The 25638-nt window shown below is 42.9% G+C and overlaps 1 protein-coding gene across 2 annotated transcripts in view; it reads left to right on the top strand.

The window, feature by feature from the left end:
- The window catches only part of LDAH (lipid droplet associated hydrolase), an 87591-nt gene extending 75326 nt beyond the window's left edge, over window positions 1–12265 (top strand). For both annotated transcript variants that reach the window (XM_083730776.1, XM_083730775.1), the window contains 2 exons: window positions 1139–1221; window positions 11692–12265. In XM_083730776.1, the coding sequence (XP_083586902.1) occupies window positions 1139–1221; window positions 11692–11883 (275 nt within the window). In that variant the 3' untranslated portion in view covers window positions 11884–12265. The remainder of the gene's footprint in view (window positions 1–1138; window positions 1222–11691) is intronic.
- Window positions 12266–25638: the final 13373 nt, after the last annotated feature.

The raw sequence follows: 25638 nt of genomic DNA, 5'->3' as shown, positions 1-25638 counted from the left end.
TTCACATATTTATTTCGCTTTCTATTCATGCATCTGTAGGGCCTTGGAGTAGGTAGCAAGTCTTAACAATGCATATTCAACTATTTTAAAACAAACGAAAGATGCTAAAATCAATTTGAAACAATGCAATGTGGAACTCCCGTTTGAAAACGCTGCCTTATGCCATGTTGAACCAGTTCACTGTTTTATAGGTCAAAACTGGCACCACAGCCCATGGTGTCCGCTGCAAGGCCAATCGCACTCAGTTGAACTCTGACTGTGAATGAGGTTCTTTGCCAGTTGAGGGTTGAGAGAGCCACACGTCACGTGTTACCGAGAAGTGTCCAAAGGCAAGCATGGTGGGAAAGCATAGGTGCTTCCACTCTCCTGCGGTGTTCGGTTGGATGCCTCTTTTATGACCAATTGATTTGTGCCATCTTCATACACCCCTGTACACAAAAGAGAAGGAGGGTTGTGTGAAATTGCCATGGCGCACATTGCACTGTCAACATCATTCACAGTTCCCTGCAATGAGTACAGAAGGTCCACTCACTGTCTTTGAACTGAGCTGCTGTTGTTAATAATGATGGATTCACTAGGGTTGCCATATGTCCGGTTTTTCTATAGATAGATGATAGATAGATAGATAGGTAGATAGATAGATAGATAGATAATTATTTTATTCAGTTTTACCATTTACATTTGAATTCAAACAATAATCATAAACATAAACATATAGGATTCCATGAAACCTTATACTTCCCTCTACCCCTCCATGGGTTCCATTGTAAATCTTTTTCTACTGCATCATATCATTTCTCAGTTTTTTCTTAAAAATACACATATGTTCGGTTTTTCCTGGACACGTCCGGGTTTCCATCCCATCTGTGTGGGATTTTTTTTTTTTAATGGGCAAAATTCCCCCCCCCCCAAAAAAAAAGCTGAACAACGTTTTACTTATTGAAAAATGGCAACCCTAGATTCGGTGGCATTCCCAATATGGCAAGCTGCTATGGGACTTCAGGTCTTGAACAGTTTCTTTGAGGACAGTCGTGTTTTAGACTCAACTTGACTTGGAAAATCCAGCCAGCATCTTTTGTTTTCTGCACAAGCTGTTTTTATACTGCCATAATTGCATGTGGGTCTCTTATTTTTGCAGTAAACGCCGTATACATGGGAAATCAAGAGATGAAGATGGTCGTAGAGAGAGATAACACTGCCATCAGAAAGCACTTAAAGAAGGTAATTCTTTACTCTTCCCAGTTCTAATGAGTTGCCCATTTGCAGATATTTCACTGTCTCACTTTTCAACACCCAAATGATTCTGTTCTGATCTCAGGCCAGTTATGTATAGTTTGTCTGCATTTATTGGTTAGAAAGAGTTTGCGTCTCTGGCCTTATTCCACATAACCTATAATAAATATTTTTAAATATCACAAAATAAAAACGACAAAATAACAGAAACATCTGACAAAGTCCAGAAAGTTCAGCTAAATGTCTAAATATTTAGGTGCTCTATCTAAAACAGTAAGTCACTATACTACCCATTAAAAAAAAAAAAAAATCTTAAGAGAGCCAGCCTAATCAACAACACTTTATACTACTTTCTAAAGGTTTTCTATATACCTTCCAGCATTTCGTCGATTAAAATGGGGCCATCCTATTCCATAATAATAACAATATTAATTTTCATTATTTATACCCCTCCTATCTGACTGGGTTGCCCCAGCCACTCTGGGTGGCTTCAACATATATAAAAACATAATAAAACATTAAACATTAAAAAATGCCCTATACAGGGCTGGCTTCAGATGACTTCTAAGCGTTGTATCTCCTGGGCTCAGGGGTTGCATAACTCCATATGCCCTCCCAACATTTCTCAGATAAAAATAGGGACGTCCTAAGGAAAAGTGGGACGCGGGTGGCGCTGTGGGTTAAATCACAGAGCCTAGGGCTTGCCGATCAGAAGGTCGGTGGTTCAAATCCCCGCGATGGGGTGAGCTCCCGTTGCTCGGTCCCTGCTCCTGCCAACCTAGCAATTCGAAAGCACGTCAAAGTGCATGTAGATAAATAGGTACCGCTCTAGCGGGAAGGTAAATGGCGTTTCTGTGTGCTGCTCTGGTTCACCAGAAGCAGCTTAGTCATGCTGGCCACATGACCCGGAAGCTGTACACCAGCTCCCTTGGACAATAAAGCGAGATGAGCGCCACAACCCCAGAGTCGGTCACAACTAGACGCAGTGGTCAGGGGTCCCTTTACCTTTACCTTAAGGAAAAGCGGGACATTCCGGGATCAAATTAGAATTATTTGAATAGCACATTTCTTTGGTGCTATGTTGAGATCAACAGCCCGATCAGAATTTGCAAGAGAACAGAATGTTGTTTTTTCATGGGGCTGATGTGCTATGCATATTCACTGACATTTGCCTGATACAGGCCAGTTAACAATTGTTCTACTTCATGGGTAGGCAAACAAAGGCCTGGGGACCAGATTGGGCCCAATCGCCTTCTAAAGCTGGCCCGGGATGTTCTGGGAATCAGCATGTTTTTACATGAGTAGAATGTGTCCTTTTATTTAAAATGCATCTGGGTTATTTGTGGGGCATAGGAATTCGTTCATTTTTTTTTATTTTCAAAATATAATCTGGCCCCTCACAAGGTCTGAGGGACAGTGGACCGGCCCCCTGCTGAAAAAGTTTGCTGACCCCTGTCTACTTTCTCAATGATACATTCACCTCAGAATATCTCTATGCAAGATGTGCAAGCCAGTTTGACCTTGGCGCCATTCACCTTTTGCTCATTATAGTTGTAAAATATGCTTACTTTCCTTTCTGAATTAAAGGCTATGGCAGGCAACAAGTGCCTCGCAGGTGCTTCTGTCTATTTCCATCTGTTTTCCTTGACTACGTCAACCTGAGCAATGCTTTTGCACCTGGAGGCCTACTTTGAAAACCTGTGTTTTATTTGTTCCTCTGTGTCATTGCACTTTTAAAGTGGTGTGCTCTACCCAGGGAATTTTTATTTTATTTTTATTTTTTAAAATTGAGGCAAAGTTATAGAAAGCTGGCAAGACCAGGACAGAGTAGAAGTGTGGAGTTAAATACTACTTCTTCTTCTTCTTCTTCTTCTTCTTCTTCTTCTTCTTCTTCTTCTTCTTCTTCTTCTTCTTCTTCTTCTTCTTCCCACCCCACACTCTCAACTTTCCCCCCTAATTCTTCCTTCTAATAATTTCTGGGAATGTGAAAATTAGGGGAGAAATGTGAGTTGGCACAGACTTCAACCTGAAGTGTACTGACGTTAAAAGTAGGGCTTGAGTAATAAAGGGTTGGAAGCCGACGAGAACAGGAACTGGAGCCCAAGTTGCGATAGAGTTGGCAAGTTGTCACTTTGAGAAATTTATGCTGCTTAGTAGTCAGTGTGATCATAAGTGTAAAGCCAATCTTAACACCTGACGGTGCCAGCTGCTGGGGAAGAGAAAAGTTATTTCTGGATCCCATTTGCATGTTGTGTGTTGAAGGAGGTGAGAGAAAAGAGACACTAAATTATTCCTGCCTTTTCAAGCCCAGTTTTACAGCATAATTAGTAGGAGTCGAGGAGGGAGTAAGAGAAAATATGGGCCTTTTTGGAGCTGGGCGTATCAGGTGCAGCAAACGCTGACAGGTAAGGGGGCTGGAGGCGTTTAAGCAGAAGTGGGTCACTAGGTTTTAAACCCTCGGCTTCAAATGCTGAACGAAAAGGAAGAGTCGCTGCCCTGTTTCTGGTGCAAAAGTAGACCATTTAAAGGCCAAGTGTTGATCCTGCCTCTGAGAGATCCCGAAACAAATCATGTGGGGCAGTGTTGGCTGTTTCACATGCTTGAGAACATTTCATGCCCTTATTAACTGGGGGTCCTGTCCACGCCGTAGGCAGCAGTGCACATCCCACAAGGTATAAAAAATAACATGACAAATGAGCATTATTATTATTATTATTATTATCATCATCATCATCCTTTACCTGCCCTTCACTCTAAGGTCCCAGGTTACAGCATTAAAACACTATACAGTGGCACCTCAGGTTACATACGCTTGAGGTTACAGACGCTTCAGGTTACAGACTCCGCTAACCCAGAAATAGTGCTTCAGGTTAAGAACTTTGCTTCAGGATGAGAACAGAAATCGTGCTCTGGCGGTGCGGCAGCAGCAGGAGGCCCCATTAGCTAAAGTGGTGCTTCAGGTTAAGAACAGTTTCAGGTTAAGAACGGACCTCCGGAACGAATTAAGTACTTAACCCGAGGTATCACTGTATTTAAAACTGATTAAAACAACTTTAAGGGACGCAGGTGGTGCTGTGGGTAAAAGCCTCAGCGCCTAGGGCTTGCCGATCGAAAGGTCGGCGGTTCGAATCCCTGCGGCGGGGTGCGCTCCCGCTGCTCGGTCCCAGCGCCTGCCAACCTAGCAGTTCGAAAGCACCTCCGGGTGCAAGTAGATAAATAGGGACCGCTTACCAGCGGGAAGGTAAACGGCGTTTCCGTGTGCGGCTCTGGCTCGCCAGAGCAGCGATGTCACGCTGGCCACGTGACCCGGAAGTGTCTCCGGACAGCGCTGGCCCCTGGCCTCTTAAGTGAGATGGGCGCACAACCCCAGAGTCTGTCAAGACTGGCCCGTACGGGCAGGGGTACCTTTACCTTTTTTAAAACAACTTTATTATTTCTTTGTTTAATTTGTATACCGCTTATGGTGGTTCACAACATAAAAGCACAAAAATAAGCTGGGTCCTAAAAAATATCCTCCTCAAAGCCAGGGTAAAGAGGGGCACCTTCAGCCAGCTTGCTGTGCTTCAAACGTACACAATTGTGTTGCTCTCACACACAAAAATGTGTCTGTGATGATGGCAAATGTATATGAATACACATCGTTGTGTATACACGGTGCTAGGTGCCCCTCCAGCCGTGCGCATAGGATCCCTAACTAGCCTGCAAGAGATGTCTGCATTTACAGGCGTGAGTTTTTACCTGGTTTGGGCAAATTCAGTATTTTGAGTATTATTGCATCATGGTTGTGCAATGTAAACATCCTTTCCTGGTTCAGAGTGGAATGCAATTGGCTTCGTCCACACAGCTATAGGCTTTGGGTTTCTTCCTTTTTTGAAGAAAGCACCTTCCCCCATCACCATCTCACCACACAGAATTTAAATCAATGGTCTCCAATATAACTCCGAAGTAGAACTCATGCTGAGTATGCAGGCACTTGCGGGTTCGATCTCTGCCGTCTTCAGGTAATAGATGGCAAAAGATCCCTGTTTAGAACTCTGGAGAGCTATTGGCAGCCCAAATGGGCAGTACTGATATCAAAAGGCCAATAATAATTTAATAATAATAATAATTTGTTATTTATACTCCACCCATCTGGCTGGGTTTCCCCAGCTACTCTGGGCGGCTCCCAACAGAATATTAAAAACACAATAAAACATCAAACTTCCCTAAACAGGGTTGCCTTCAAATGTCTTCTAAAAGTCAGATAGTTGTTTATTTCCTTGACATCTGATGGGAGGGCGTTCCACAGGGCAGGCACCACTACCGAGAAGGCCCTCTGCCTGGTTCCCTGTAGCCTCACTTCTCGCAGTGAGGGAACTGCCAGAAGGCCCTCGGAGCTGGACCTCAGTGTCTGGGCTGGACTATGGAGGTGGAGACATTCCTTCAGGTATACTGAGCCGAGGCCAATGGTCTTGAGTCAAGATAAGGCAGCTTCTGACATTTCCTGTTGGAAGTGAGAAGGTAAACCCTTGCTGCATGCGTAGAAGCCCTTTATGTTCACATTCAGCCTGGCTGTGTAACCCAAGATAATTGCTGCTGGTATAGAAAATATTGAGTTATATGGAGCAATGGTCTGATTCAGTATAAGGCAGCTTCCTGAGTTTTCTAAGCAACTGAGGGGTTCTTCTCAATCACGAGGGCTTTCATAAATCCATTTTGCAATGCAAAAACGTATTAGCTATTTAGTTGTGTATTTCTTAAATTTATATACCGCCCTTTAAGGATCTCAGCGAAAATGCCTTTGAAGAAGCCTCTCTCTCTCTCTCTCTCTCTCTCTCTCTCATTTCCTTCAAATTAACGTCACTCAGGTTTTTTAAAGCACGGGCTCATTTTGTTTAAACCAGCTTGAAGAAAATTGCAAACCAAAGCAGCCAAAACCAACCTTGAGCTGGTTTTATTGAAACAGCTGGCCTGGTGTTGCCCAGTTTTCTTGACCCAGTGTCCAAAGCTGTCCATAGCAGTTTAATAGTTATTGCCCTTGAAAGGTTCACAATCTGGAAGGCAGCAGTACGGAAGACACCACAGATGCGGTCTCTCTGCCCACAGCCAGAGTAAATCACTTGCCTCCAGTTGTGGAAAATCTTTCAAATACACTGCATGAATAGGCCTGAAATGCTCTCAGCAGCCAGGAACACCTTTTATTTTGGCAGCCCCCATATGCTTTTTGGACTGCGTTTTGCTGAAGTTCAGAATGGAAGTTAGGAAAGCTGCACATGAGGATTTTGTCGCGCATAGCATTTAAGCATGTGCTCTGGCACATGCGGCAGTATCCGAAATTTCTGCACCACATGCTCAAATTAGTCCTTCTGTGACATACACAAGATTTGAAAAGCAGCATTGGAACACAAGGGTAGGCAGAAATCGAGCTCTTGGGAAATGGAAGAAAGTGGCTATTGTTGAGTTACCAAAAAAAAAAAGTTCTGGTTTTTATGTTTCTTGCAATTTCTTTTTTAATGTTTTGGTTTAAATGGATTTGGATTTGATATCCCGCTTTATCACTACCCGAAGGAGTCTCAAAGCGGCTAACATTCTTCTTTCCCTTCCTCCCCCACAACAAACACTCTGTGAGGTGAGTGGGGCTGAGAGACTTCAGAGAAGTGTGACTAGCCCAAGGTCACCCAGCAGCTGCATGCGGAGGAGCGGAGACACGAACCCAGTTCCCCAGATTACGAATCTACCGCTCTTAACCACTACACCACACTGGCACAATGGGTGTGACCACCTAGGGACCTTAGGCTGAAGGGCAAGTAATAAAGCAAAGTAATAATTATTCTCAGTCCTGCATTCTCTTCTTGCAGTAGCCAACCAGATTCCAACAGAATCTGAGGTTCCAACAGAAAGTATGTCCCAAGCTTGAAAATATTGGATGCAAAAAAACCCCCTTCTTTCCATACCACAGTTTCTACCCCCTGCTACATGTCATATTTTGAAAACCTTCTGCTTCTCCTCCTCCTTCTTCTTCTCCTTCTTCTTCTTCTTCTTCTTCGGCAGTCCCTCGTAGCCGAGTAAGATGGTCTTCTTTAAGCACTGTTTTAAAAGTGAGTTTGTAAGTGAATGTAGAAGCCAATTCTTGTTCTACACGCCCTTCCACAGTGGAGTCTTAGGTTTCCAGGTGGGAGTTGAGCACAACGAGGGTTTTCCAAGTGTGCCTTCCTCTTAGCGCATTTCTCCCTTTCGTCCTGAGTTCAAAAGTCTTCAAAGCCCATGACACCATTGGTAAAGGCTGTTCTCCAACTGGAGCACTCGCAGGCCAGTGTTTCCCAGTTGTCGGTGTTTATACTACATTTTTTTAGATTTGCCTTGAGGGAGTCTTTAAATCTCTTTTGTTGACCACCAGCATTACGCTTTCCATTTTTAAGTTCGAAGTAGAGTAGTTGCTTTGGAAGACGATAATTGGGCATCTGCACAACATGACCAGTCCAACGAAGTAGATGTTGAAGAATCTTTGTTTCAACACCGGTGATCTTTGCTTCTTCCAGTACACTGGCATTAGTTCACCTGCCTTCCCAGGTGATGTGTAAAAATTTTCAGAGACACAGTTTCGAGGATTTGGAAACCACCCAGTAACAGGAGCCATCTAATCTAGTTGCCATGAGGCATCATGTCTGAATCAAGGACACTTAATTCTTAGGACTATGCTTGCTGTACATTTAAACAGTTGCTTTCTTTTTCCACCTTGGATCTGTGGCAGACCGAATTATTTTGTCAGTAACTTGCACTTTCTCAAGATGTCATAACTGTAGTGCCAGTCAGAATGAACTGCAGGGAATCTTCATTATTTTCTTAGAAACTCTTTAATCTAAACATCCTGTTGATAGCAATCTCTGATTCTTATGGTGTTTTCACAGCATCTGCCATCATTGTGTATATCTGAATCCTCATGCCATGTTTTATGGACATTGCATTTGATTACGTGACCCGACGCCAAAAAGTAGGGGAGCATTGAAATTGCGCTCTGGCAAAAAGAAGATAGATGGGAATAACTGGAATACAACAAGGTCTAAATTAAGAGCAATTTTCTGCTAGCTAATCTTTATCGATGGTACTGAGGCGTGAACTGCTGTACAGACTGAAAATATGTCTGGTTATTCTTATTATTCTTATAGTGAATTATGTATCCACATGGCTAGGTTTGTAGAGCTATTTACATACTTTCAAGATTTACATAGCAATCTAAACCCAAGATCCGTCAGGATTTTAAACAGGCAGACCTAAATCGGTCCCAGGTAAGCCAGGGGCTCAGTCAGTTTAGTTTAGTTTTACTTGTTTCCTTGTTTTTAATCCTGTTTTTTTATTCTGTGAACTGCCCTGGCATGTTATGATGAAGGGTGGTATATAAATCTTAATAAATAAATAAAAATAAAATAAGTCAGCACCACATCCTAGCTAAGATGAGGCTCAGCCAGGAGAACTTTAGCTGGTGAAATTTATGCTCCTCCATAAGCCCCCCAAAATGTGCAGGATTGGGCAAGGAAAGACTTGCACCTATTCCAAACCTCTTTTAGCTCAGTCACATGATCTGGCAACGTGGCATAACTTAACACCAGCAGAAAAGGGTGGTTTAAGTCAAACTCTCTTTTAAATGTTTGCATTTCCTCTGTTAGGGTTAGGCTAGCTCAGGCAGCAGTGGCAGTAACTGAGCAGAGCTTATAATAGGGGTAACTTCCACCCAGTGGCATAGCATGGGTTGCCAGTGTCGGGGGCCACGCGTTTTCAATAGAGCCCAGCAACGGAAGCAAACAGCTGTACTGAGGCAGCACCGGCTGGTGAAATTTTGCTCCTCCTAACAATTTTGCACCCAGGGCAACCGCCCCTGTGCCCGCCCACCCCACCCCCCACTCTATGCCACTGCTTCCACCAGCTTAACTGTCTGCCTCCTCTACTTAGGATTGTTCTGCCCAGCTGCAGTCCTAGCCCTCTCTCACTTGGGAATAACTCCTATTGAATTCAGTAGAATTCAGTAACCATGGTTAAGATTAGAGCAGTGATGGCCAAACTTGGCCCTCCAGTTGATTTGGGACTACAACTCCCATCATCCCTAGCTAACAGGGCCAGTGGTCAGGGATGATGGGAACTGTAGTCCCAATACAGCTGGAGGTCCAAGTTTGGCCATCGCTGGATTAGAGCCTTTGATTCTGTTAGATGTTTCTTAGATTTATCACCTCTAATGGAGGGGCTGAGGAAAGTTTCTTTTTTTATATAAAAATTTGTATTTGCGTTTTTACATACAATTCAAAAAGAAGAAGGAAAGGGGGCTGGGAGAGTAAAATGAAAAAGAAACCATGACAAACTAAGGGCAAACAAACAGAACATGTAAGGATTTCCATTCCTTTCCTTCTCTGGTATCTTTTGTTTTCTACCTCTCCCCGCATACGCTAAGTTACCAAATTCTACTCTTCGTCTTCTCCTTCCTCTTACCATGCTGGACATTAGTCAAGTCCTGCTAATCTGTTCACTTGTTTATACAGTGGTACCTCGAGTTAAGAGCTCCGTTCTTAACCTGAAACTGTTCTTAACCTGAAGCACCACTTTAGCTAATGGGGCCTCCTGCTGCTGCTGCGCTGCTGCCACACAACTTCTGCTCTCATCCTGAAGCAAAGTTCTTAACCCGAGGTACTATTTCTGGGTTAGCGGAGTCTGTAACCTGAAGCGTATGTAACCCGAGGTACCACTGTACTGATTTTTAAAACACTCTACAAACATTTTCCAGTTTCCTCAGGACTCTGGTGGAAAAGGAAACCTTTCCTCCCCAACACCCTGCTGTTTTATTTTATCATTTCATTCATTTTAATTTTTAATTGTGATACCAAACAACCCATGTAGCTTCATATATGGTTGAGCCCAACATGCCAAAGGGGAAGCATAGAAATATCCTGTCCTAAGCAGGTTTGCTTGATGCAAATCCTATTAATTTCCCCCCTTGTTGTGCTTTGGCATGCAGCCTTGAGATCCAACACAGCATGAAAGAACCTCGGGCTTCTTCTTGTGGATTTCCCTTGCTGAGAGCATAATTTTGCATGCGGACTGGACCCTTATCCATGTGCAAAGCACTCAGCAAAATCTCCATCTGCAGTGCAGGCTGGCGGATAAAGACAGGCAATCTTGTCTGTCCTACAATGCAGATTTGCACCCACACCTGCCCTTCCAGGCTGCTGGCCCTGTGCAATGTGTGTTTGCCTTCTGGTTGGGGCCTTTGCTGAAAAGCGCTCTACGCATTTCATCTTCTTTATCTGAGAAATTGTGAGCATCATGATGCTATAGAACAGTGTTTCCCAACCTTGGCTCCCTAGCTATTTTCGGACTACAATTCCCATCATACCTGACCAATGGTATTGCTAGCTAGGGATGATGGGAGTTGTAGTCCAAAACCAGTTGGAGACCCAAGGTTGGGAAACACTGCTATAGAATTCCTAGTATGCACAATGCTTTCTGATCTTCCCCTTTGTTGTAGTTTAGTCGTTTAGTTGTGTCCGACTCTTCGTGACCCCATGGACCAGAGCACGCCAGGCACTCCTGTCTTCCACTGCCTCCCGCATTTTGGTCAAACTCATGTTGGTAGCTTCGAGAACACTATCCAACCATCTCGTCCTCTGTTGTCCCCTTCTCCTAGTGCCCTCCATCTTTCCCAGCATCAGGGTCTTTCCCAGCGAGTCTTCTCTTCTCATGAGGTGGCCAAAGTATTGGAGCCTCAGCTTCAGAATCTGTCCTTCCAGTGAGCACTCAGGGCTGATTTCCTTAAGAATGGATACGATTGATCTTCTTGCAGTCCATGGGACTCTCAAGAGTCTCCTCCAGCACCATAATTCAAAAGCATCAATTCTTCGGCGATCAGCCTTCTTTATGGTTCAGCTCTCACTTGCATACATCACTACTGGGAAAACCATAGCTTTAACTATACGGACCTTTGTTGGCAAGGTAATGTCTCTACTTCCCTAGTGTTGTTGTACAGGTCACTGTTGTGTTTGTTTCATTAAACAGAAACTGAGGCTAAGGCAGTCCAATGAGTCATAGAATCATAGAATTTTAGAGTTGGGAGGGGCCACGGGGACCTCTACAACTGCAACACAGTGCAAGTGTGGCACTCAAATAGGAGCATATTCGGCTTCCAAAAAAAGTTCGCCACCCGGAACTCTTACTTCCTGGTTTGCAGTGTTCGGGTTCCAACTTGTTTGAGTACCAAGGCGTTTGAGAACCAAGGTACCACAGTACCAGCATCTTTTGCCCAACGTCGGGCTTGAACCCACAGTCCTGAGATTGAGAATCTCGTGCTCTACCAACTGAGCCATCCCAGGGTGCCAAATTTCCATTTCCCATCTGACCCTTAGATTTATCTCTGTCTTTTCTTCTGATATGTTTACTTGGTTTGCGTGTGGGGTTTGTTTGTTTTTTCTCCTAGCCTATCTCTGTTTTGCTTTTCAGCTGACTTTTTATTATGGAACTATAGACCTCTGGTGTCCTCGGCAATACTATGAAGAGATGAAGAGGGATTTCCCAGATGGAGACATCCGACTGTGTGAGAAAGGATTCCGACATGCTTTCGTCATTGGTTCCAGTGAGGAGATGGCGGAAATGGTTGCAGACTGGGTGCGAGATGATCTGGCTAGGCTGTAAACAGGGGTGAAGCAAATAGCAACAGGGCAGGAAGTATTTTAACTGTTTTATGGGTGTGTGATTATACTTTGTGGCCTGAAAGATAGTCCCATCGACCCTCTGAATCCCAAAGGAGTGGTTCTAAGTGCCTCAAATGGATTTTGTCAAATGCAAAACAATACCGTAAACAAGAGTATGCTACCGGCCTTGGCTTCTGAACGCTAAACTAGCATGAGATAAATCACTGCTACCAGTTGGGAGCAATCCCCTCGGTGAAAGGAGTGGTTGAGGTTGAGTTTCAGACATGCATATGCAATTATGTGTTGTTGCTTTCCCCCAACCTCTAGAGACTTGAGTGAGAAAGTCAAGGCAGGTCAAGCATCACAAACAGAGCTTTCATATCCCCTCCAATGCAATACTGTGAATGTATGTGTTCAGGGGCAAATCACTGAGGGTGAGATGTTAATGAATGTAGCTTCATGTGTGAATCTGCCCTAAGATCAGAATGTTAAAATACTTCAGTATGGTGTAGCAAAATCCTGATAAAGCTAATCATTTGCTGGCCACAGCACCAAGCTCTAAATTCCTTTTTATCTCACGTTTTAAAAAATTGTTCTCAAAGAATGCCAGGGAGATTATTTTTGGTGCAAATACTTCCTTGAAAAGTTTTTTTGTATAAAATTTTAAAAGAGGCAAGGAGAGAAAAAAAATATCTGAAACAGTTCTGAGTACATATAAGCCACAAATTACTGGGTTGTTGTTGTTTTTTCAGTCTCCTAATTCCATTCCAAACAATTCCACTTTTTAAAATATTCACTTTTCAGGAGACCCAAGAAAGAAAATTAACTGGGTGAGAGAATAAGCCTTCTAAACTGTCCTCAATTCTTAAGGGCCTCTTTTCTTTCAGCATGTGAGAAAAGAAACCTGTTTCTGGACCATAATAGTTGGGATTGCAGCAGCAGACTCATATGATGGATTGAATGCTCCTCCATACAAAATTGTGGCCTTGCAAATAAAAACCTAGCCATCAGGGTTTTTTTAAACCTAGTTTATTGTTTCCCCCCTTACCTGCTAGTATTCCAAATGCAGGGTGAGAATTGTTAACAACAACAACAACAACAACAACAACAACAACAACAACAAATAATAATAATAATAGTAGTAATAATAATAATAATAATAATAATAATAATAATAATAATAATAATATAAAGGAGGTCTGCTGTCAGTTTCATTAACAGGTTCCTACTTGTCTGGGGCAAGCAAGCTGAAAAATTAAGAATGCTGAGTAGCTTTCTTCTCAAACCAGACTGTGGTTTTCTATACCTTCCAGAACACTTCTTCCCAGTCTCAAAAAGCTGGCATTGACCAGTTGGCACCTGACATTGTATATCAGTGCTCATTCATTTGGGGAAGAATAACAGAATCAGTGCTTTTTTTCTGGAGGGATGCAGGGGTACGCATATCCCTAAACATTTTGTGAATCTTTGTACTTTTGTCTATTTCCTGTATTTATTTTTCCCGATTTGAACTATAAAATGGTGATTTTCTTGAGTCAAAATGAGAGTACCCCTAAACTTTTTTAAAAAAAGAAAAAAACACTGCACAGAATCATAGAGTCGTAGAATTGTAGAGCTGGAAGGGACCCAAAGGGTCATCTAGTCCAACCCCCTGCAATGCAGGAATCTCAGTTAAAGCATCCATGGCAGATGACCATCCAACCTCTGCTTAAAAACTTCCAAGGAAGGAGAGTCCACCACCTCCCGAGGGTGTCTGTTCCACTGTCAAAAGAGCTCTTACTGTTAGAAAGCTTTTTTCTGATGTTTAGTTGGAATCTCAATTTTTTTTTATCTTAAAGCCATTGGTTTGAGTCCTCCCCTCTGGAGCAGGAGAAAACAAGCTTGTTCCCTCTTCCATGTGACAGCCCTGGAGATAGTTGAAGATGGCTATCATATCTCCTCTCAGTCTCCTCTGTTCCAAGCTAAACATGCGCAGCTCCTTCAACCATTCCTCATAAGGCTTGGTATCTGGATCCTTGGTCATCTTAGTTGCCCTCCTCTATGCTCATTCCTCATTCTAAGGGACGCGGGTGGCGCTATGGGTTAAACCACAGAGCCTAGGACTTGCCGATCAGCAGGTCGGCGGTTCAAATCCCCTCGACGGGGTGAGCTCCCGTTGCTCGGTCCCAGCTCCTGCCAACCTAGCAGTTTGAAAGCTCATCAAAGTGCAAGTAGATAAATAGGTACCGCTCCAGTGGGAACCGGCGGGAAGGTAAATGGCGTTTCTGTGCGCTGCTCTGGTTCGCCAGAAGCGGCTTAGTCATGCTGGCCATGCTGTACGCCGGCTCCCTCGGCCAATAAAGCGAGATGAGCGCCGCAACCCCAGAGTCAGTCATGACTGGACCTAATGGTCAGGGGTCCCTTTACCTTTACCTTTATGCTCATTCCAATAGTCAGTTGTTTATCTCTGGAATTCATTGTGACTCTAAAAATGGACCCTAAAAATGTATTTACCCAAGTATAACAACACACACACACACACCAAACACCTTAAAACCTTGTATTAGTATTTGCAATAGCCAAGATGCTCTTGTCAAAAATCTGAGAATGGAAATAGTTTTGGACATCTTTGTGGCGATCACACAGGGTCCCCGGACATTTAACGGTCTATTGATCCCTGTGCCACCACTGTGCTCGCTTCCCTGCTGCCACCAACCAGTTACTCTCTGGTAAAACACTGAGTCCCGTCAGTTGTTAAAAGTGAACCAAAAAACCAAGTTTCTTTTACAAACTTTAACAAGTTTATCGTTTCTCAGATAATATTCCTGTCAGTATCTTAACTTTAGTTTCTGTACTGGCCTAGACCTTCCTAATACCTTCTGACTGATTATCTCAACTGTTTGACTGACTCCTCTTAACAAATTCTCTCACACCAGACTAGCCCAACCCACAGACTTATCTCTTCTAACTCCAGACTGTCTTCTCAATCACACTAACTCTCTCTCCAAAAAAACCTCTGTGCTTAAATACACAGTTAACTCTGCCCCCTGGGTTCCCATTGGTTAGTCATTTTACAATTAGTTAACCTTTCCCTATGAACCCAGTATGATGTCACACACATAGGAGGGCAAATGCCACAATCATGAATAGAAATTTTGAAGAAAAATTATTGTTGCTTAAGACAGAATATTTTGAAATGATTGCCAGCAGCGGCACTCAAAATGGCAGGCAGTGACATCACGAGCTCCAAACCCTGTGTGGAAGAAATGAGAAATCTCTGTAGGCACACACAGCGATTCGACCCATGACCATTCATCTCATGCCCCATTTCCAGCTATTGTTGTGCCACTTCACAACAGCGTGAGAGGGCCCAGTGGTGTGGCACTAGTCAAGTGTTAAAAATACTGAGCTAAATGGTCTGTGCAAGCGTCAGGAAGTGGATTAAGGGGGTTCCTTGTCCCTTCGTACCGGTGCTGGAATATTTATGATGATAACTTGCACCCGTGCTTCACGGGGACATAATGTTGGACCAGGTGATATGCTTGCTGTCTTAAATGTTCTGATTCATCTCTGTAAATATTGTTGCTTGTGCAGATAAGAAGGCTGTTGGTCTATTTCAGGGGTAGGTAACCTAAGGCCTAGGGGCCGGATGCAGCCCAATCACCTTCTCAATCCAGCCCATGGACGGTCTGGGAGTCAGCGTGTTTTTACATGAGTAGAATATGTCCTTTTATTTAAAATGCATCTCTGGGTTATTTATGGGGCATAGGAATCCATTCATTTTTTTTTTTCAAAATATAGTCCGGCCCCCCACAATGTCTGAGAGACAGTGGACCGGCCCACGACCGAAAAAGATTGCTGACCCCTGGTCTATTTCAGCAAAAATCTGTTGCTTGAAAAGAAAACCTACTGACTAATATTTTGTTTTAATTTGAAGGAGGGTTTTTTGGAATTTAAGCGTGTTGTTCTTCAGTGTAGGAATTGACATTTACACAGCTGCGTGCATTCCTACAATATTTCTGTGTGTCAGATGTAGTCGGCAGAGAAATATTTGTGTGTTCATAGTAACAGAGTTGCCTACCTACAGAAGAGGGAAATCCAGCCCTTAAAATGTTTCAACAATTAGTTAAAAACATCCTGCCTATGTAGATTACGATTCCGGTATATTAAAGCAGGGAAATCTTGTCCTTTTGCAACATTGGCCAAGAAAGCCTTATTCAAGTATGTGGTGGTTCTGCATTTTTGCTACAATCCCATCATCTCAGTGAACCTAACTTGGAATAATTGCAGGATTTTAGCTATAAGCCTCTACATCTAGATTTCCAACAAATTTAATCATAGGACTTCTGTTTTCTTGACATGAAGCACAGTATAATGGCGTGCTTACTGCGGGTAGGCTTATTGAGATAATACACGCATTGGATTGTTCATAGATTTAAGCCTGTTTTGCAAATTATACGCAAGAAATGCTAAATTTTGGGTGCATTTTTCACCCTTTGGGGTTGTCATTCATCAACAGCCCACCCTGTGTCCTATTCAGTGGTTTTTTTCTGGAGGGACGCAGGGGGACACATACTCCTTCAGCAAACTTTTTTTAGAAAAATAAGCACCGGTCCTATTTATTAGTTTATTTTGAAGGCAATTTTCGTTATTATGGAAATTGTTTAATAGTGGTTTTGAAAGAACACATAGTGCCCAGTGGGGGCTTTAGACATTAACTTTCCTAGCCACTTTTCCACAAATTCTGACTTTCGGAGAAACCGGTGAGATACCTCCTCTAGGTGACCAAGAAGCCATGTGATATGATGATGGAAGCTGGTATGGAAAGGGACCAGAACAATTCATGGAGGAATTTCTAAATCTCTAGATCCAGAGGGAGTTTCCCAAGCGTGGTTTAGACCACAGCTCCACCCACATCCCAATGCAGAATATACGGAGCAAAAGGTAAAGGGATGTGGGTGGCACTGTGGTCTAAACCACTGAGCCTCCTGGGCTTGCCGATCAGAAGGTCGGCGGTTCAAATCCCTGTGACGGAGTGAGCTCCTGTTGCTCTGTCCCAGCTCCTGCCAACCTAGCAGATTAAAAGCATGCCAGTGCATGTAAATAGGTACTGCTGTGGCAGGAAGGTGAACGGTGTTTCTGTGCACTCTGGTTTCTGTCACAGTGTTCAGTTGTGCCAGAAGCGGTTTAGTCATACTAGCCACATGACCTGGAAGGCTGTCTGTGGACAAACGCCAGCTCCCTCTGCCTGAAAGTGAGATGAGCGCCACAACCCCAGTCACCTTTGACTGGACTTAAATGTCCAGGGGTCCTTTATCTTTACCTTTACCTATATGGAGCAAATAGCACGTGTGTAAGTGGAATGCTGGAGAGAAAATGCCATTGTTTTTGCTTTAAGGAAGTAATAATAATAATAATTTAATAATCAAATATAATAATAATAATAATAATAATAATAATAATTATTATTAAATAATAATAATAATAATAATAATAATAATAATAATAATAATAATAATAAATGGTTGGTGTTCAGTAGTAGCCTTATAATAAGACATGATAAATATCTAAGTTTGTCTCTTGGTTTCATGATTCGAGGAATGGGTTTCTCCATGTTGTATTTTGTACCAAAGTGCTTGCAAATACTCTTTCATGTTACTGTGAAGACTTAATAAATATTAACAGTTAAAGTCAATAACTAATAAAAATGTTGCATAATTATAGAATGGCGGAGGTTCCTGGTTTTTTGTGCTTTTGTTTTTTTCTTTCTGACTGGTGCATTCTAAAAAAGCCATCTAAAAAAGCCAAAGTTATTCAGAATTGAAATGGTCACAGTCTGAGTAATAACACCCTGAACATGCCTAATTTCAAAAAATAAACAGGCTCAGGCCAAGCCTGACTTGGGTGGGATGAAGGAAATCCCCATTAGACATCTTAATCTTAGGTAGGAAACTTAAAATAGTTTGCTGGATCTTTGAATTGTTGAGTTGGAAGAGACCCTGAGGATCATCTGCCCCACGCAGGGATTGAACCTGCAACCTTATAGCATCATCAGCACCATGCTCTAACCAACTAAGCTAACTTAGCATCTTCTGAAGTTCATTTGAAAAGAGCCCTTTTCTCATGCCATATCCTCTCTATCCTCTTCCGGTAAATGGTCTCCTGGGCTTTTATATTGGTTCAGAAACCTGTTTCAGCACAGGAGACAGTGGGATAAAAGTAGTTTGTGAATACACCTTGACCATCAATCAAAGCACCTTCAGTGGTTTTAAAACCAGCATTGCTCAATCCACCTTCCTTCCGGTATGTCAGTGATGAGGAAGCTGTGGTCCTCCAGATGCTTTTTTGGACTACAAATCCCATCAGCCTCAGACAACATGGCCAATGGACTGGGATTATGGGAGTGGTAGTCCAGCAATACCTGGAAGGTACTGGAGAAGTGGAGCAAACATAAAGTGCTACCACTTATTTCACAGAAGGGAGGACTATATAATCCTATCATATACCATCCATTCCATAGATTAGCTCTCTTGTTAGAATGGATCTTATTCTTCGTCCTTCGCTCCAAGCACACTTAGGGAACAGTATCTTCAGACTTTACACCTGGTTTAGTTTCATGCCTAAACTCCTGGATGTTCCATCATGACCAGTGTTATTTTTCTAGAAAAGGAGGTGCCTTGTTCTCTTATAATGGCAATGGCTCCCATCTGAGACGTGCCAGAACTGAGTTCTGGCAAATTCCGGCTGGGGAAAAAAGCCCTGAGCATGACAGACACAAGTACAAAGAATTCACAGCCAAACTGAGTGATACTTTGGGGGTCCTTTATGTGTAAAATGATTTGAAGAAAAAAAATAGTGTCCTATCTCACAAAGATGTTGGAAGGATAAGCCCACACACACACACACACACAAGAATGTAAAGTAATTTGCACATGAAAAGTGCAGTAAACATGGATAAATATTAAGAGGATTCTATTGGGAAAACCTAGCAATCAGTAAAACAAATTGCATTTCTAGTTGGAAGAAAAATCAACTGCGCTGCTTCAGGTAATGGGGTTTGAATCAAAAAAGGCAAATGAAGCACATGTCAATAAAATATTTAATAAACTTATCTGTACAAAATATTTAAAAGGTTAATTAAGAGTATACAAGTTTGCTTATTTAACAAATATATACCACTATATATGTTCAAGAAAATATATATTGCTTGTTTACAGTTCATTTACAATCCAATATGTACAATCTATTTAAATTTTAGAATACATACACACAATGCATTTACACCATACTTAACTTCTCTCTTCCATAGAACATTTCACACATTCACACCCAAATATATATTTTTTTTTATCCAGAGAACAATAGGCTTTTTAAAAATGAAAAGACACACATGGAAATACAGTAAACGGTAGTTTCAACGGGAATGAGAAATAGGAAAGAGGGAGAAAGAGAAAATTCTTTGTGGGTTTTCTACACACGAGAGAAGAAAATGTATAAATTAAAAATGTGGAGCGGTGAGCGTGGAGCTCACTTTTCTTGGTAAAATGGCAAGCAGTGTTTTTGTATTTCGGAGTGTGGTGGCAGTAAAAGCGTTTGCCTTAGCCAGTTGGAGAAATATGTTCTGACGACGTTTCTCTAGGGGTCATTAAAAATATGGAGCAACGAGAATGCAGCCTGTTTCCTGCAAAAATGGAATCTAGTTTCTTGATAAGGGGGAAAGAAAAACACAAGGAACAACAGTCCCAACCTTGGCCGCAGTTTTCAGATCCGGGTGCTAATGACCTGGTTCCTAATACTGAGAGCTTTAGGGCCTCCTTGCCGATATTTTGACTTCCAAACATGCTTAGCCCTTTGCGCAGTTATTCCGGTGAACAGTAGCTGCACTCACTGCAGAAAGAAACCCTCAAACGTATAAAATTGATACTGGAGAAAATGCTGATTAAAAAGCCAGGAGGGTTGCCAAAAAGCTCTGCAACAGAAGTCCTTCACTGAGGAGGCATTCCTGAGGTCTGACCACGGTTATAGTTAAAACTATTTGGAACCCAACAATGTGAAAAATGTCAAGATGTGCAGCACTATTTTTAATTCTAGATATTTTTCACCCTCTTCCCCTCTGGTCATGTTTTGAAATAAGTTGCATTCATGGAACCTGATTCCAATCTCACAGTAAATCAGCCGTATCTCCAGCAAAGTCAATGAAATTATGCTGGATTCCAACCACTGGGGTGGGGAGCAGAGGGGATCATGTGTATCTATATGTCTGCTTGCATTTGTACCTACTTTATTAGACTGCAGCTTGTTTAGCAGATTTTTTCTTCTTTTACCTTTGAAACGGTTGTCTAGGGACTCATCAGCATTAGTAAAAGAAAGCGTCTTAAATGTGACACCAGATGGCGCTATGGAGTTCCCATCTTTCAGCAATGCGATTTCCCATTTTGAGGTTTACAATGAATTTTCCTGATATATTTTTTTAGTGCCTAGATCCAGCCTAACGCTTGTTGCAAAAGCAAGAGCACAGATGGCTTTGCAAAACACCTAGGCTACTATACTGTTGTTTCTTTAGTTTCAGAATGGCTTCTGTAGGTATGTCCAAGGAGCATATGCCATGTGAAGAAGAAGAAGAGTTTGGATTTGATATCCCACTTTATCACTAGCCTAAGGAGTCTCAAAGCGGCTAACAATCTCCTTTCCCTTCCTCCCCCACAACAAACACTCTGTGAGGTGAGTGAGGCTGAGAGACTTCAGAAAAGTGTGACTAGCTCAAGGTCACCCAGCAGCTGCATGTGGAGGAGCAGGGAAGCGAACCCGGTTCACCAGATTACGAGTCCACCAGATTACGAGTCCACCACTCTTAACCACTACACCACACTGGCTCTCTGTGAGACTTTAAATGGCAAGCCAGGGGTTACTGTTTTTTAAAAACCAAATGTCCACTACATGCATGCATGCCTCATTAGCTGCAGGTTTTGCAAGAATGCAGCCACAGTCCTTCTTCCCATTAGGTGATTCCCATTCATCTCAATGGGAGCAATCAAAAGAGAAAAGTCCAGCACAGCTGAGTTCAGGGGTGCCAACTTGAATAAAATATTGGAGGGGGCAGGTAAGCCCCGCCTAACATAATTGATCACATGACATGGTGCAGGCACACAAATTGAATGGCAATGCCCACCAACTTTGGGGTGGCCCAACCTCCTCAAATATATTTGGGGGGTGAGTGAAGGGACCTTGGCCCCTAGGAGTTGGCAGCTATGGCTGAGTTCCACCAATTTCAATAGGACAGAGGACTTCTGTAAAAACCTGTTCATCATAGATTAGGCTAAATCACAATCTGTAAATCTATAGTGACACACAACATTTGTTGTGCAGGAAATGCATATTGTGTGCAGCAGCCTTTACATATATCCCAAACTTTAGTGAGGCCTCTGGTGTGAAAGCAGAGCTTTGCAGGTTGCGAGCGTGACAGAAGTTGGCTTTTAACCGCAAAAACTTTAAGCTAGTCTCCTCCAACAAGGTGTGCTCCAGCTGTTTAGCATGGCATCAACAGTCCCAAACACTGCTCATGTTCCATTGCTGTGTTCAGAAAAAGAGAATTATCCTAAAATTCTTTCTCCTCTTAGGAATGTATTTTAAAAGTTTAATCCACATCATCAATTCTCCCTTTCCTTATAACAGGTTTTAGCCTATCAGTAATGTGGCGCGAGTGGCACCGTGGGTTAAACCACAGAGCCTAGGACTTCCCAATCAGAAGGTCAGCAGTTCGAATCCCCGCAACGGGGTGATCTCCCATTGCTCGGTCCCCGCTCCTGCCAACCTAGCAGTTCGAAAGCACGTCAAAGTGCAAGTAGATAAATAGGTACCGCTCCGGCGGGAAGGTAAATGGCGTTTCTGTGCGCTGCTCTGGTTCGCCAGAAGCGGCTTAGTCATGCTGGCCACATGACCCGGAAGCTGTACACTGGCTCCCTCGACCAATAAAGCGAGATGCGCGCTGCAACCCCAGAGTTGGTCACGACTGGGCATAATGGTCAGGGGTCCCTTTACCTTTACCTAATGTTTCCTCTAGTCTAGTTTTGCCCCATTCTCCTCCATTGCCATCTCACCAGCATGCTGCTCTTAATGCTCCTCCTGGGCTGTCGTGCCCTTTTCTAAAACACCCACACACAAGACACCTAGCTCTTTCTGCACTTTCCCTTTCACAGTCAGATCACTCGGATCCACCCTCAGCTTTGCTGAATTCGGGTCAGTTTCTTAGACGCGGAACACACTGGTTTTATGCCTGCAAAGAAGCACTGTGTCATTCAAAATGCTGATAACAAACTTCTAAAACCACATAGTAATATGAACTGTTGTTCTAATGCACTCACAGCAGAGAATCTATTTGTAAAAGGTTTGTATGACTCTGCTTGTGGAAGCTTATTGGGAAAAGATATCTTCTATAATCACTCCCTGGGACCAACTGACCAACATCAAACAAGTTGACAAGATGTCCATTCCAGTGCTGGCTTCAAACTATAACTAAAATCTTCTCCTCTCCCTCGAATTTGAAGTGTGCACAGGCTTTCTGGCTTCCTCCTCCCTCATCCCTAGTGTGGAACAAAATTCCTATCTGAAAAACTAACGGTTTCTGGACACCAGAAATTTGATGACAAAATATCGCTTTGAGGGAGTAGCACTAGGCCTTAGGTTTTATTGTATACCTCCATGTGTCTTACCTCCAAAAGGGAGAACAATATATTAGTTACAGTGTTCATAGCTGTCAACCTTCCCCTTTTTGGCGGGAAATTCCCTTATTCCAGTGCCATTTCCCGCTGCTATCCCAGATTGTTAGATATCCCATAGACTGTCCCCGGGACAGGTGAGCCTGCTGATCCCTTATTTTCAAGGCTGCTGATCCCTTATTTTCAAATCTGAAAGTTGACAGCTATGACAGTGTTTAGAAACTCAGACATATAATCTAGGCACTGAATGGCCTCTTAAACCAAGGTTACAGTCACCAAAAAGGAAAGCCTAGTTGCTGTTTCTGGGCCAGAGGGCTCAAAAGTTGCATTTTTCAATACAGTGGTACCTCGGGTTAAGTACTTAATTTGTTCCGGAGGTCCGTTCTTAACCTGAAACTGTTCTTAACCTGAAGCACCACTTTAGCTAATGGGGCCTCCTGCTGCCGCCGCACCGCCAGAGCACGATTTCTGTTCTTATCCTGAAGCAAAGTTCTTAACCTGAAGCACTATTTCTGGGTTAGTGGAGTCTGTAACCTGAAGCATATGTAACCTGAAGTGTATGTAACCCGAGGTACTACTGTACAACGTTTTGGTTCCTGGAATTCGTTCTGATTGTGCAGATAAAATATATCGGATAGAATTCTACAGGATGTGCTGCTAGTGTGCAAAAACCATCAAGATTCAAGGATCCCCAAGAATGCATCTCCAGATGGTGGAGATGTCAGGCACCATCCTGACACCCAAGCATCTTCACTCAGTCACAAGTGGCTAATAGCCAGGTGCAAAATGCGTCTGGCGAATTTCCGAGATGCAAGTAATGAATGGCCATGTTAGCATCCTTATTTTCCATTCAGAATTCTTTGCTACGCAAGGGTTTGGCGAGAACTTCCATGCAGGCCTGGAGCGAAAAGAAGAACATGCAAGAAAAGCGTCCACACATCGACCCATGAGGCAAGGTGAGGTGACTGCTTCAGGGCGCAGCAGATCCTATAGGGATCCTGATGTAGACCATTACTCCCTCCTTGTTCCTGATGCAAGTCTTCACTCACCTTTTCTTCCCTGGTGGGAAGGAGGCACCATTTTGTGGTTGGCCTCAGGCGCCAAAATGTCTTGGGCCAAGATGCATTCCTCTTAGGAATTTTAAATGATGATATTCCAAAAGACAAAACTATTTTTTTCTTTTACGCAATGTCTGCAACAAGAATCCTGGTGGCTAAGTACTGGAAAGGGAATCAGTTACCCACTAGGAGAGAGTGGCTATGTAAGCTCTTAGAATACTTAGAATTAGCCAAATTGACAGACATAATACTGTAAGACAAAAACCAAAAAGTGAAATAAAAAAAGAATGGGAGTGCTTACATGGATACCTCAAAAGTCAAGGTTCGAGGGCAGAAATCTGGCTGAGCCTGGAATAACCTTGTGAAGTGAAAGGATATGAAAGAAGGATTTATATCTAGATGTTAGGATAGAGATGGTAAAGAAAGCAGGAAGACAGGAAGACACAATGAGAGATAAAGGAGGTGCTGTGGGATTGGTGGAAGTCAATGTCTTGTTTTTGTTGTTTTAGTTTTATAATATAAACTTGTAAGATATGGATTTGTTTTTTTGTTTTTGTTTTTGTTGTTGTTTTTTGTTTTCGAATGTTGAATATTTCAGGTCTCTTACCTAAACACCTTTATTTATTTAATATAATTTAGGAAGAGTTGGCCACTAGGCTTAAAGGCTATTTGGGCTACTTAAAGCATTCTTCTTAACAGCAAGGCAATAAACGTAGCCATGAATGTGAGCTTTCTGCTATATCTATATCAACAGATATAGACAACAGACAAAAGTTGTTTCCTAGCATGCCATTATACTCTAGCGCATTGATCTTTAGCTGCTGGCTTTGGGACCCACTACCAATAATGATGCAGGTTATTGGGAGGCGGGTGGCACTGTGGGTTAAACCCCAGAGTCTAGGACTTGCCGATCAGAAGGCCAGCGGTTCAAATCGCCGCAATGGGGTGAGCTCCCGTTGCTCGATCCCTGCTCCTGTCAACCTAGCAGTTTGAAAGCACATCAAAGTGCAAGTAGATAAATAGGTATTGCTCCAGCGGGAAGGTAAACGGCGTTTCCGTGTGCTGCTCTGGTTTGCCAGAAGCGGCTTAGTCATGCTGGCCACATGACCCGGAAGCTGTATGCCGGCTCCCTCGGCCAATAAAGCGAGATGAGCGCCGCAACCCCAGAGTCGGTCACGACTGGACCTAATGGTCAGGGGTCCCTTTACTTTACTAATAATTAATTATACCCCACCCTTCTGGCTGGGTTTCCTCAGCTACTCTACCAAGTTGCAGCCTGATCTAAGGTGAGCCAGAACACCAACACTACCAGCATACAAACAGTGTTCAAAATTAGCCAGGCTCTGGGTGTATTTTTGCACCTGACTATCGGCCACTTGCGACCAAGTGAAGATGCTTGGGTGTCAGGATAGTACCTGACATCTCCACCATCAGGAGGTGTATGCCTGGTGGTCATTGGTTCTGGACTGTTTTCACCCACTAACACAACATTTTTCAGAATTCTATCAGTTATACTTTATCCACACAACTGGAATGAATTTCAGGAACCAAAATGCTTTTTCTGTGCAGCCTGAGTAGAAGCGGTGAACAGTGTCATAGTGAATTGTTGTAGCTTGTCGTCACTTACCCCAACCAACTGCCTTGCTCACCGTTGTGAAAAGTATTCCTACATTATGAATGGTCTGTGTCACCAATTGAGAAAAAGAGGTCGGAATGGGCCAATATATTTTGTATGTGGACTGTCCCTGGATCAAGTGACTTTTCTTATTTAAGATGTCAAAGCTCTTAACCTGGCTCAAGGTTGTCATCTGAACTAGCCAGATGTTTAACTGATAAATCACAGCCAGTCAATCCTTTGAAAAATAGGACTTTAGAGCCGTCTTTCCCCAAAACAGCAACTCGGCATTCTATTAGGTGACTGCAACCTTGGTTTAAGGTGTCATTTGGCTATTAGATTAAATGTCTGAGTTTCGAACATAGCATACAATTATATATGGTTTTATA

The sequence above is a fragment of the Podarcis gaigeae genome (genome assembly GCF_964106915.1).
Source record: "Podarcis gaigeae genome assembly, chromosome: 3".
Taxonomy (NCBI): Eukaryota; Metazoa; Chordata; class Lepidosauria; order Squamata; family Lacertidae; genus Podarcis; species Podarcis gaigeae.
Note: the sequence above shows the minus strand (reverse complement) of the source record. Positions and strands in the feature narration are given on the sequence as shown.